The 13,442-nt window shown below is 38.2% G+C and overlaps 1 protein-coding gene across 1 annotated transcript in view; it reads left to right on the top strand.

The window, feature by feature from the left end:
- Positions 1–13,442, top strand: part of NELL1 (neural EGFL like 1) — a 657,613-nt gene that overhangs the window by 187,802 nt on the left and 456,369 nt on the right. The window contains 2 exon segments of the mRNA XM_042459591.1: positions 1,222–1,294; positions 6,461–6,543. Coding sequence (XP_042315525.1) covers positions 1,222–1,294; positions 6,461–6,543 — 156 coding nt within the window.

Raw genomic sequence — 13,442 nt, 5'->3', positions numbered from 1 at the left:
TCTATCTATCTATCTATCTATCTATCTATCTATCTATCTATCTATCTATCTATCTATCTAAATATCTTGTTTACAGTTCCACCCTATGCGGGAAAATGACTCTAGTTCTTTATGACATTTCCAACACTTGTTATTGGCTCCTTTATATATTTTGGCCACTTTCTTTGGAGATGGGTGCTACTGGTACATCATTTTAAAAATATTTTTCTTTAAACATAATGTTGAGTATTTAAGACCCCTTTTCCACATGTTTTCCCATTGTGCCATATCTATACCATCTTAACTGAGAACAATAACATCTTGACAAAATGTAGGCCCATTACTCCAATATCATCATGTTTTCTTCCTCTTGTATGATTTTTAACACCTTTGCCTGATAAAGAAGCCAGAGGAGCTTCAAAAGCTTGCATTATATATTTTGTGCATTTTGGTTGGCCGAATAAAGGTGTAGCTGTTTTGTGGATTTTGGATGTTGTTATACTTTGCTGTCTGGCCAACATGGCTACCTCTGTTACAACATTCCATGTAGATCAGCCTGTGATCTTTTTATGTGCATGAAACACTTTAGGTGTAGGGAACACTGGAGCAGCCCAGGATTCATCAGGCATAAAATCAGGCAAATATTTAATGAGCAGTTGGGGAATACATTCTAAAAAGCAACGATATCTGGTTTTTAAAAGCCAGATAGTACATCATTGGCTGGAAATGTGTCACTATCACCATTATAGCAAGCACCACAGCATAAATGTCAAATGTAGGTTTTAGTATGCTATAAGGAATGTGTTCCCTGACATGCACAATAAAAAGTAACAAACAGCAAATGTCTTCTTATGGTGGCATGCTTCTGAAATATGTGAAACATGGAGGTTTGAATTTAGATTGAGGTGTGTGGAAATGTGTTGCTGAGCTGGTGGGGCTTCAGAAGCAGATCTCCTTTTTTGTATATGTTTTACTTGTTGTTTTGTACATGTTTAACTTGAAATCACTAAGAGGTTACAATATTTCTATGTCTAGCAGACATTTTCTTCAGCAAGGCTGTACTTTAGGTCTAAAATACACTGCAGAAATAATCCAGTTTGAGAGCTCTTTAACTATCTTGGCTCAGGGCTAGGGAATCCTTGTTGTATTTTTGTACCTGTTAGTAGATAAATTGTAAATTTAACATTTTGTACAATTTGAATTATATGACTGTATATTACCAGCATTTTTTCTATTACAAAGGGTATCCTTCAAGATGTGAAAATCATCTTTATGCCTAATGGATATATAAATCAGTGTCCCAATCTGAATCGCAGTAAGTAGTAAATTTTATATACCTATGTTTATATTTACAGTATTTACAGTAATTATGTCTGTATTGTCTTAATTGTTCAAAGTTCTTTGCAGTTCCTATTTATCACTGTTGCATAAGTGTGCAATGTTTGCCTTTATTTGTCATATTTTGGGGGTCAAGATTTGTGATTTTTCAACTCTTCCCTATAAATGCAAGCCAGGGGTTTTTAGATGTCTTAGGAGTAGTTCTTACAAGCCTGTTTTACTCCACTGTCAGATGCTAAAATTGTTATTGCTATTAATTTTATTTATCCTGACTTTTCCCATGAAAAAGGGGTTCGATTCATGTTCATACTTATTTTCAGTTTGAGCTGATCTTATAAGTCTATGACTGTTCTGTCCCTGTCCTCTCCCCCCTTTATTCTGGGCATAAAGAAGCAATTCAAATTTGCCTGTTAAGAATTCTGATTATGGGATTCTAATCAGATCTGCCAACAAACCAGTGAAAAGGTGGATAAACTGCACTCTCTCCCCATTCCTCCATCCTAACATACCCACACATGAATGGGACACCAAACTTTTTCCTCATCTGCTGTTTCTTTCCCCTTATAGCTGGAGTCTGTTTAAGCTTATGTCAAATAAAATGTGTGAATCTTTAATTATTATTTTTTTGTTCTTGCCATAACAGATTGGATACAGTTATGTTACATCAGAAGTTTTGGGGAAAAGGGAAAAGTAGGTGTGAATGGCTGCCTCTGCACCGCAGAAATAATGCAGTTTGACACCACTTTAACTGCATGGCTCCATGCTATGAAATCCTGGAATTTATAGTTTGTTGTGACACAGGAGCTCTCTTACAAAGAAGGCTAAATATCTGACAATGCTACAATCCCAGAATTCTATAACACTGAGTCATAGCAGTTAAAGTGGTGTCAAACTGCATTATTTCTGCAGTGTAGTTGCAGCCAAAGAGATGAGTGTACTGAGTGTATAAATCAGTAGAATATCTGTCTGATAGATTAAAAACAATGATTGAAAATACTTCACTATTAATGGTCTCCTTGTTAATTCTGGTGTGTTCTATCAATCACACTGCTGTGTAGCAAACAACAACAGTTATTTAATAGAATACCATATCTACTCAACTGTAAGTTGACCTCATGTATAAGTCCAGGACAGGTTTGGGGGCCAAAATTATGGATTTTGATATGACCCATGGATAAGTCAAGGGTAAAAGTTATGCTCACCTTAAAGGATGGCTGGATAAGAGAGTAAGGGGGGAACAGTCAGTGCTTTTAGAACAGATTACACTCTTGCCTTTTGCCAGTGGGTGGTTCCTTTTTTTATATAAGTCAAGTATAGTACTTACATTGGCCTGTGGTTAAGTCAACTCAGGTTTTTTGGGGTCAGTTTTTTTCTTAAATTCATTTCTTACAAAAAACAGGCAGAAAACAATAATAAATACAAACAAAAACAAGCTAAAATACAAATCCTTAAAAACTAACTTCAAAGATTCAAGGTCACATGGGATGTAAAAGGACAACATTACATAAAAACAGGGATGGACTCAGAACAAAGAGATACCTTCTTTGCACCAGTACGATCATCGAAAGGGAATCATATTACAAAGGAAGACCCGCTTCTGCTCCAGTGTTATTGAGATAAGATATAAGTGGGGACCATCGTTCTTCAAAAAGCAGAGGAAGATTCCACCTCCGCAACCTTCTAGATTGATCAGTGAGCTTTTCCATAAACCAAAAATTCCAAAGTCGAGACCGGCAATCAGTCATATTGACCTTCCCAGCTTTCCAAGCCCTGGTGATTTCAATCCTAGCCAATGCCAACAAAATGCAATAATATCTTTATTTTGTAATATCTTGTTTTCATTAGTAAACACTGAAAACAATAAAAGTTCTAGAGAGGGGACAATTTTCTGTTCATTGATTTCTGAAGCTAAGTTAACTGCTGAATGCCAAAATGCAAATACACTTGGACAATCATACCAGATGTGCAGCAGGATAACCTCTATTACTACACCCTCTCCAACAGCACAAGGTGGGGTTCTTAGTAATGCGTGCAAGTTGTAGTGGTATGAAGTATCATCTATGCACAACTTTTAAGAGTGGTTTCTTTCAGGACTATAGAATTAGATTTTTATGAGGGAGTGTTCCAGATTTTAAGCCACTCTTAATCTTTCATTTGAATGTTTAAAATTTGCCTCCCACCCCATTTTATGAATCAGCCAGCCCACAACCGAAAGTCTCGTGTAGCATCCACTTATATATTTTTGCCACTCTGCCTTTAATGCAAGTATCTTGGTTTATACATACGCATTCAAACAGAGTAAGTGAGTGAGGGAGTTCTTTCCTCCTAATGAGCTGAGCTAAAAAGGATGTAGTTTGATTCAATTGCATCCAAGAGGTCTCAAAGGGGGAAAGGGCCTTGATGAGACACTCTCTGGACCTGGGTCTACCATGTACAAATAGGTCTCTCATCATAACACCCCCCCCCCTGCAATTTTTTGACTAAAATTTCTAGACTTCTAAATAGACATGAGTGTATACATTATGTAAAAAGAAAGAAAGCTGCTGCTGTCTAGAGACTAACCACAAATACAGGTGAATGATGTATATAAACACACCTATTTCAGCTATGTATACCTGTTTATGTTCTATCTAGGGACTGTCACATAATAACTGGATTCATAAGGTAATAAGACAAGTCTTTAGCTGAACTTCTGTATTTAGAAGTCAAGTTAAGTTTAACTCTAAGAGAAAGCTGCCTTGCATAAACTTTATTTTATACAGGACAGATTTCTCTTAGAGTATCCATGGGTGCTTCACAGGCCCTCACATATGTACTGAAAGGATGCAATTCTTTCTTCTTTTTCTGGTCCGTTTCTTTAGTCAGAATTCTTAGCATGCAAAACTGGAATGTCCTTGCATGGTGACTGTTTCATGAATTGGCTGTTACTTCACCTATAGCAGAATGGGTTCCAGTCCTGGAAGGAAGGCAATGACATACCATGTTTTAGATCCCCAGTGCAGTCAGGTAGGGGTCATGATAGAACAGCTGTATCTGTGGGTATGAAATATGTTTCAGAATGTCAGCAAAGGGCAGAATAGAGTGGAAGGAAATTATGTGCTGACAGTTTTATCCAGGTCTCTTGAGAAAAGGCTGGCCATTTTAAAAAATGAGAAGCATTTCTGGTAAGTCAGTGGCTATGGATCAATACAAATTGGAAAATTTCATTTTAACAGTGATCTACTTCTAATGCTGCCTCACTCTCAATGACACGTTGTTCATCTTATTGCCCCCCCCCCTCAAATCCAGACCACCACCACAGAACAAATTAATCTAATTCATGGTGATGTAAAATAACATCAGCAATGTTTATTTTATTTCATTTTATTAATTTAATGTATTTCTTAAAATACTGATATCCTACTTTATACCTGAAGACCTCAGGACAGCTTACAATAGTAACAGTAATAGTTTTAAAAGACTAAGCAATATATTAAATCATGTATCAGTTAAAACCTGTCATTTTTTAAAATAATGCCAACCATAGTCTATGTGCAAATTAGATAAAACCAGTTCTGTCCCAAAGGCCTTAATTTTTTTTTAAAAAAATGTTTTTACTTGGTGCCAGAAATGACAGTAGTGTTGACACCAACCAAATCTGCATGGGGTATTCCATAATGGGGTGCCACCATTGAGAAGGTCCTTTCCCAAGCTCTACAATGTATTGCCTCTATCTGTGGGACATAGACATCAAGTCTTGGTCAGGCACATATAGGGACTACAATGACAAAATAAAATGTAAATACATCTTTGGAGCCATGGAAATCAAATTATATCACTTGAAGAACTTGTTTAACAATTTAAACATAAAAATGTGACACTTTGTTGTATAGTATTCTCTTCATCTTCTATAAATGTTTTTCACCCTTTGTATAAAAGTCTTCTGATTTGCATTGAACATTTGAATGCCTGAACAGATTTGTTAGTTTTTCCATGATCAAATAACTACAAAATGTAGTGGTCCATAGTATTTGAAATGATCTTGGTTAGGAGCAGTTTATCTATTTAAATAGTTCCTATTTAATATATAGCCTTGTTCTGAAACATTTGGATTTATGAATAAGTACATTGCAAAAGATATGAAGTGCTGAGTAAGTGCTAGGAACCATCAATTCCTGATCTGTTGTGGTGAAAAAGATTCTTCCTATGGATGTGGGAGAATTCGGACTGTGCTTTCCTGAGGTTCCTTGCTTATACTGTGATTCCAGCCACATCTCCTGCAAAAACCTCTATTTTCTACTTTCTTGGAAGAAAAAAGAACTAAAATTAAGGGTTATAAAATGTCACTCAATCTTTAAAAATTAATATTAAAATTATTTATATATGTATATAAGTATATATGTATCTTAAAAAAAACCCTCCTAAATAAACCAAATAATTCAATCAAATAAATAAAACAATGAATAAAGGCCCTGTTCAAATTGGCCAATAAGGCTGACCTTAGGACAGAGTAGGGGCATTGCTTCCACATGATGCATACCCCAACTCTGCCCCCCAGGGCACCATGCTGCTATGCACTGCTCCACATGGTGCATGGCATCATGGCTCTCCTCCAGCGCTGCATCCATACAGTGCTGTGCTGAAGAAGTGCTGTATAATCATGGCAACGCGGATATGACACCCTTTCCAGGGCACAAAAAGGAGCCGCTTTCTGCAGTTCCTTTTTGTGCCCTGGAAGGGCTGGATTGGAGCCACAGCATGCAGTTGCCACGGCCCTGATCTGGCTGAAGAAGGGGCAGCTCCTTGCCATCCCTTTGGGGCTCTTTGTACAGCCCCAAAGTCTACAGTAAAAAGAACCAAAGTCATGTGGGGAGACCTCTAGTCTTTTGAAATTCACCAATCCTTTTGAGAACCAAACATGAATTCAGTCTCAGATGAATTCATTCTCAGTGACTGTAGTGAAAAACCTCATAGGGAAGAATGAAGTAGACTGGTTTCTGTCAATGATAATTCACCATTATTTATAATATTCATATTTGTATTATGTATATTTACCTTACACTAAAATGTGTAGGATCTTGACTTATAAGTTAGGCATGTGGTATTTTGTTTGTTATGATATGGTATTTATTTATACATTATTTCCCTTTCTTCCTTTATTGAGCCTGTCCAACCTGCAGTGACTTCTTAAGCCTGGTGCAAGGAATTATGGATTTGCAAGAACTTTTGGCTAAAATGACAGCAAAAGTAAGTACCTGAGCACTAGTCTCAACATTCAGCCCAAGTTATCATTTATTTCATGTATTTGAACTAATGCTGAGTTGAAAACTTTCTGTTATCATCTTAATAATATTAACTCATCAAAAATGAAGGGTTCCTCTAATTTCTTGGGGTATTTCTTAGTAATATTTTTTCAGGGAAAGTGTTTCCCTTAAGCATACAAGGTGACCAAGGGTTTTGTGGAATATTTCTTTTTTACTTTAAAACAAGGTGGTAACATGTCACTTCCTAGCAACTCCAGCATGGGCATCATTAGAGAGGTGCGGGGGATATGGGTCACACCATGTGACACTGTAAGGGGGTTGACACCATTGCTTCCCAAATATTTGCCTTCTGGAAGAAACAAGATGTGGTGTTCACCTGCATGTGCTGCCTCTCAGCAGAAGAGTTGATGTGAGCATGGAGAGGCTCAGTGGGAGGTGAAATGACAGGCCTCAGGTTTTTTTTTTAAAATTAAATTATTTAAAACTTTTTTGCGACTGTATCCCATCAGGGATAAGTCACTTTAAATACAATGCGATAATCCAAGGTCACAACTGTTGCCATTACATTCAATGATATATGGGAATTATATTGTATGAGTAACATTAGTATGAAAAACATTACTAAGGTTTCTGTATGGTGTGGTATAGGAGGAGGTCAATGTGGGGAGTGAGATAATGTGTTACTGAACTGGGTGATGCCAGTCCTAGTGATGCCACTGCACTCCAGTAAATGCCCTTGGTGGCTTCTTGATGGTGACATTTCCTAGAGTAACCTGTGATGAAACAACTTTGTGCTGTACCACTCTGCTAGGAAAGTATTCACCAAAGTAAATCTGCTAGAATTGTATCCTTGGCACTGTTAATGGAAGGAAATTGCAGTTATTCAGTACAAAGATGGGCAACTATTAAGGGTTGGAGGGGCTGCATAGAACTGAAAACTCTGCCACACCTGCACTCCATTCTCCAATTACAAAATCATTTTGCATCCTGTACCACTACATCACCCAGGGACGTAAGGTAGAATTACCCTATTCTCTCCACCAAATGTTTTAAGCCCCCCTCCTTTTTTGCACAACAGAAGACCAGCTGGAAGTCACTTGGGAGGTGGTAATCCTAGGGCTGCAGTTAGCCCATATTTGGCTGTTTCCTCCCCTCATTTTGATAATCCTTCCATCTCCCAGAAATATAGGCACATTCACACTCCAACATTTCATAGATGAGTAACTAATGGGATGGGTCCCATGCCTGGGTTGGCATGAAAATTACATATGATAAACACCTAGAACAAAAACAGATTCATGGACTCACAGCTGTGGGGAGGAGTGGCGAGCTGTAAAGAGGGCACTGCTGTGCTCCTGCCTTGCTGTGCTATTTGCTTTCACTTGTATTATTTAATCCCAACAATCCATGTGCTTTAGCAGTTAATTATAATATACAAGCACCTTATTAAAATGCTAGTTATTAAATAAAACATTCTGTGAGAAAACAACAAAAGCTGGATTGGAGATGTATAAAGCCCGAACGTATAAAGCCTGAAACACATTATCATTGTCAGCATTACAGTATCATTACCGCCTTGATGTTCTGCAGACCAAATCTACCTTTTCAGCCACTTTCTCTTTTAAGTATTTGTAAGTAATTATTTTAATATTATCTTTTGATACAAAATCTTCACGAACCTGAGAACATGATATTGCCAAAGTTAAGCACTCTTTTTGATTTCCTTGGTACAGCTATTTAAATAAGAACTAAGAATAGTGGTGGTAGGTAATGCCTTCCATGTCAGTACACTGATGAATTTTCTCTGAACTTTAAAGGCTCTCCAGGCTTCTCAACCCTCTTTCCAAAGTAGCTTTGCACCTTGGATATTTCCTTTAAAGTTCAGATTAAAACCCAGAATGGATTCATCACCTCACTGACATTGGAGGCATCAGCTGCTACTGCTTGAGAATAAGCACTGTTGAGCACTGTGGGAGTTGTTACTGAGTAAAAATGCATATGGTTGATCCCTTCCGTTGAAAGCAATAAAAGTACATTAAAGGTACTCTTTCTTCTCTCTCTCTGTCTCTCTTTTGGAGGGTGGTAGCTTTTGGTTTTAAAGAAAAACTGTACTAGGTAGGGCTGCATCTGCATTGCAGAAATAATCCAGTTTGACACTGCTTTAACTAGCTTGGTTCAAAGTTATGAAATGCTGGCATTGGCAGTTTTATGAGCTATTTAGCCTTTTCTATCCGAAAGATCTGGTGCCACAAGAAACTACAAATCCCAGGATTCCATAGCATTTAGTCATGGCAGTTAAAGAGGTGTCAAATTGTATTATTTCTCCAGTGAAGATTCAGCCTAGGTGGCAATTTCTACATTTAACAAGATCACTTTGCAAAAAGAAAAATGTTAAATTTCAGCTCATTCTACTGCAGGAAAGTGAGATAATTATTCTGAGACATGCTGGTGGTCTTAGTAGGTGCCAATTAAGTAGTGTATTGAGTGACTTGTCCTTGCTGCAGTTAATTATATTTTCTTGCTTTTTAAAATGTCTGGATAATACATGATTAACATTCTGAAGGTTATACGCATCCTTCAAAGTGGAGTACTCTTTACCTTCTTGTTTCTAATTCTCAGTGATGTTGTTTTGTTGTCCTTTACAATGCATAAATTGAGTGTTTTGTTGCATTAATGGCCAAGTGAGAGAACATGGTCACAGTGGATAGTTTAATTGTTAGAGAAAAGCAAATGGAATGTAAAATTACTCATACTATTTAGTGATTAAATAAACCCGGGAGGTAACCTTTAAATGTAAGCCTTTGCAAAACCCAGACACATCGAAATAGAAGCCTTCTTCTTTATTCTCAATTCTGTGAGTGAAATGAACTCATCATATTCTTAGAGTATTGTTCTTTAATTAGTAGTAAAAATGTTGCAGGCCTGAGACCTCACACCAAAAAGTGATTTTAGAGTTCAGTCATGGCACAAACAAATATTACAGGATTATCTTATTAGGTGGAGTACTTAATTCTTGAGACCCACAGTGGCATAGTGGTTTGATCATCAGGCTACGTCTCTGAAGACCAGGATTTAATTCCAGTTTGACTGTAAAACCTAATGGGTGACCTTGAGCAAGTCACACTCTCTCAGCCTCAGGGGAAGGTAATGGCAAACTTCCTCAGAACAAATCTTGCCATGAAAACTCAATGATGGGTTTGCCATAGGTTCACCATAATTTAGAAATGACTTGAAGGCACACACCACACACACACCACACACACTTAATTCTTATTTAATACAATGATCAAAAAAGGAGAAGTCAAACCAGTTAGCATTCACCAAGCTGTACACCTTTTATTGTTACTAAAATGTTGAATGTAGCTATAAAATGAGGTGAGATGAGGACTTTCCCTGATTTTGATGATCCAGCAACTAAGGGGCCAAACAGACTGCCCTGAAGGAGCAGTTTCCCATCACTTCTTTGAGCACTGGATCAGGGCTGTGACAACCGCATGCTACGGCTCTGATCTGGCTATTTGCCAGCTCTAAAAGAAGCAGCAGAAATTTGCTCCTTTATGAGCCGGCAAAAAGCTGGCTTTTCTGCCACTGTGGTTTTTTCTCATTTCTGCAGTGCAGCACGGTGTGTATAAAAACCACACCAAAGAAATGCCATGACAGCACCTGCCATGTGGTCAGTGGGGTGGCATAACACCGGCTTGGGGGCGGTGTTGGGGCATGTGGTGTGTGTACATCACATCCCCATGCCACCCTGAAGCTGGTGTATTGTGCTGGTCTGTTCTGACCCTAAGTTACTCAGTCCACTTATTAGGTGGAGTGCTTCTGACTTTTTGTTAGGGTAGTAGAGTTTTGTGCCTTTGACAGGCGTATTGGAAGTAGCAGGTGTCATCTGCCCCATGGATCCATCTACTTGATGGCTATGTCTCCATATGGTATATATCAGTCATATGTCATGGAGTTTGAACAGGTGTAGGAACCTGTCTAGAACAAAAAGGTTGACAACTCAACTCACCCCCCCCCCCCCAAGAACATCAGAAATACTAATATCATAGACATATGTAACCCACATAGAGGTGTCTATGTGGAAGTTCCTGTCCTTTGCACCTTTTGAAGAGGTGCTCTTTGAGAACAAATATGACATGAAGGTAAAGATGGTAAGCAATCAGTAGCTGTAGCACATAGCCTTAGTACCTGGATGCACTATACATATTTGTGATTAAGTGACTAGAGGTGGTCTTCTTTTCTTAGTCTCCATCTCTAGGAGACTTTTCACTCAGTTAAAATGTTGGAGAATAAGTGGAAGTAGCAGTATATGGAAAATGCAAGAGACTATTACAGCAGGTAAACTTTGTAGCATAGATCCCACCCCCTTATTTAGTAGTGTGATCTAAAAGCATAGTCTAGTCAGAGGAACATCCCACTGTATTTGTACAGGTTTCTCCTGGCTACCTGTTTAAAGGACTGTAGCAGTAACAATTTATTCTACATAATTTCCCCATGTAAGAATATTGGATATCTATATTAAGCAGGACTAGTGTAGTATGGAGCCAGTGTGGCATAGTGGTTTGAGTGTTGGACTATGACTCTTGAGACAAGGGTTCGAATCCCAGCTTGGCCATATCACCTCACTGAGTGACCTTGGGCCTCTCTCAGCTTCAGAGGAAGGCAGTGACAACCCCTCCGCCTCCTCGAGCAAGCCATGCCAAGAAAACCCTATCACAACCTTACGGTTGTGATAAACCAGAAATGACTTGAAGGCACACAGTAACAACAAAAGTTGATACAGAGTAATATTCAGGATGCTCTTGTTAGAGAAAAAAATGTATATTTTTTGTATCAGGAAAAATGTCTTGAAATAGGAAGGAGACAGACAAAAGAAATTGACCTGCACTTGGTTACAAGAGACCCTAAAAGCCGGCTGTCATGTGTAACTTAACAACCATTATGGAGGTTGGAGCCCAACATATATTCCCTTTCCAGACAACAGGTGAGAAGGAAGCAAAGGGCCTGAGTACATAGACCTAAGGGAAATACAGAAATGCGAAACAAAGGACAGGTGTTATCTAGACCCCTTTTTCTCACTAATTACTTTATAGAAGTGTTAATGTCTCTTTGCTTCCAACAACACAACTTAAAAATAAAATAAAATAAAATATTTGCTTAAAAATAAAAGAAAATAATATATTTTAGAGTTCATGAAAGTGAATTTGATTTGAAATTAAAATATTAATATAAAGCAAAAGTGCTGAAGTAACTCAAAATACAATTACAGTTAAATAAAAAGTATATAGTATTTCAGTATTGTGAGTATAAGAGCTTTTTTTTTTTGGGGGGGTTCACTACTAAAAATGGGAAGAATTATTAGTTCACCAAGCAAGGACAGCATTTTGACTTTTAAAGTGTGAAAAGCATTTTTGAAATTGAGTGGAACGGAAAAATGAAATGAACAGATATAGGATGGGTGACACCTAGCTGAACGAGACTATGTGTGATAGGGATCTGGGAGTCCAAGTAGACCACAAATTGAACATGGGTCAACAGTGCGATGCAGCAGCTAACAAGGCCAATGCGATTTTAGGCTGCATCAGTAGAGGTATAGACCCCGTATAGACTGCCAAAATAAAGCTGCTTTGGGTCACCTTGTAGATATGCTGTTCAAACGATGCATGTGTTCTAAGAGTCCAGAAGCTGCGCCAAAGCTGTGCTCCAGTCCTTAGGATGCATTCAACATTTAAATAACATACATCCAAAGTGACCCGAAGCAGATTTATTTTGGCTTGTCTGTATGGGGCCATAGTCTCTAGATCAAGGGAAGTAATAGTGCCACTCTTTTCTGCTTTGGTCAGGCCCCACCTGGAATATTGTGTCCAGTTCAGGGCACCACAATTTAAAGAGGATGTTGAGAAACTGGAGCGTGTCCAAAGGAGGGCGACTAAAATGGTGAAAGAACAACTTAGGGAGCTGGGTATGTTTAGCCTGGAGAAGAGACGTTTAAGAGGTGATATGATAGCCCTTAAATACTTGAAGGGATGTCATATTGAGGAGGGAGCTAACTTGTTTTCTGCTGCTCCAGAGATTAGGACCCAGAGCAATGGATGCAAGCTACAGGAAAAGAGATTCCACCTCAACATTAGGAGGAACTTCCTGACAGTAAGGGCTGTTCGACAGTGGAACACACTCCCTTGAAGTGTAGTGGAGGCTGGATGGCCATCTGTCGGGGATGCTTTGATTGAGATTTCCTGCATGGCAGGGGGTTGGACTGGATGGTCCTTGCAGTCTCTTCCAACTCTATGATTTTATGATTCTGTGATGATACTGGACCATGCATTGCTTTAATTAAATCATTTTTTCCAACCCTGGAGTAGAAAAGAAGGCTAAAACCTCCACACAGAATTTAATAAGAACATCTTGCCCTTTGTCTTTCTGAATCTAGAGATATTTGGCTAGATATGAGAGAAAATACAATAGTTTACAGATTCCTATAAAAAAAAACTGCACATGGGTGTTTTGTGAGAAGTAGCAGAAAAAAATGTAAAATGCAAGTAGATCCTAGTTCAATAAAGGATTGCACTTTTTAAGTCATCTGGTAAGTACTGAAAATTACTGCTGTAAATTTTCTATTTTCCCTGTAAGGCATACATGATTTGGGAGCATGTGCCCTAACTTCTACTCATTCTGGAATACTACTTAGCTTCAAAATAATCCCTTTGGGTTCAAATACAGAAATGACAGAGTATGATTCTTTGAAAAATGCTTTACCCTCTTGAGCACTACACATTTTTGGAAGAAATCCAAGGTGAACTGTGACTCACTCTAAAAAATTAGGTAGAGCCTGGAGCTTTCAGTGAAGTATGAGGTGGTGGTCTTATCAAATGTGCCATT

Source organism: Sceloporus undulatus, chromosome 1, assembly GCF_019175285.1.
Source record: "Sceloporus undulatus isolate JIND9_A2432 ecotype Alabama chromosome 1, SceUnd_v1.1, whole genome shotgun sequence".
NCBI classification, from domain to species: Eukaryota; Metazoa; Chordata; class Lepidosauria; order Squamata; family Phrynosomatidae; genus Sceloporus; species Sceloporus undulatus.
This window is presented reverse-complemented; position numbering and strand designations above follow the sequence as displayed.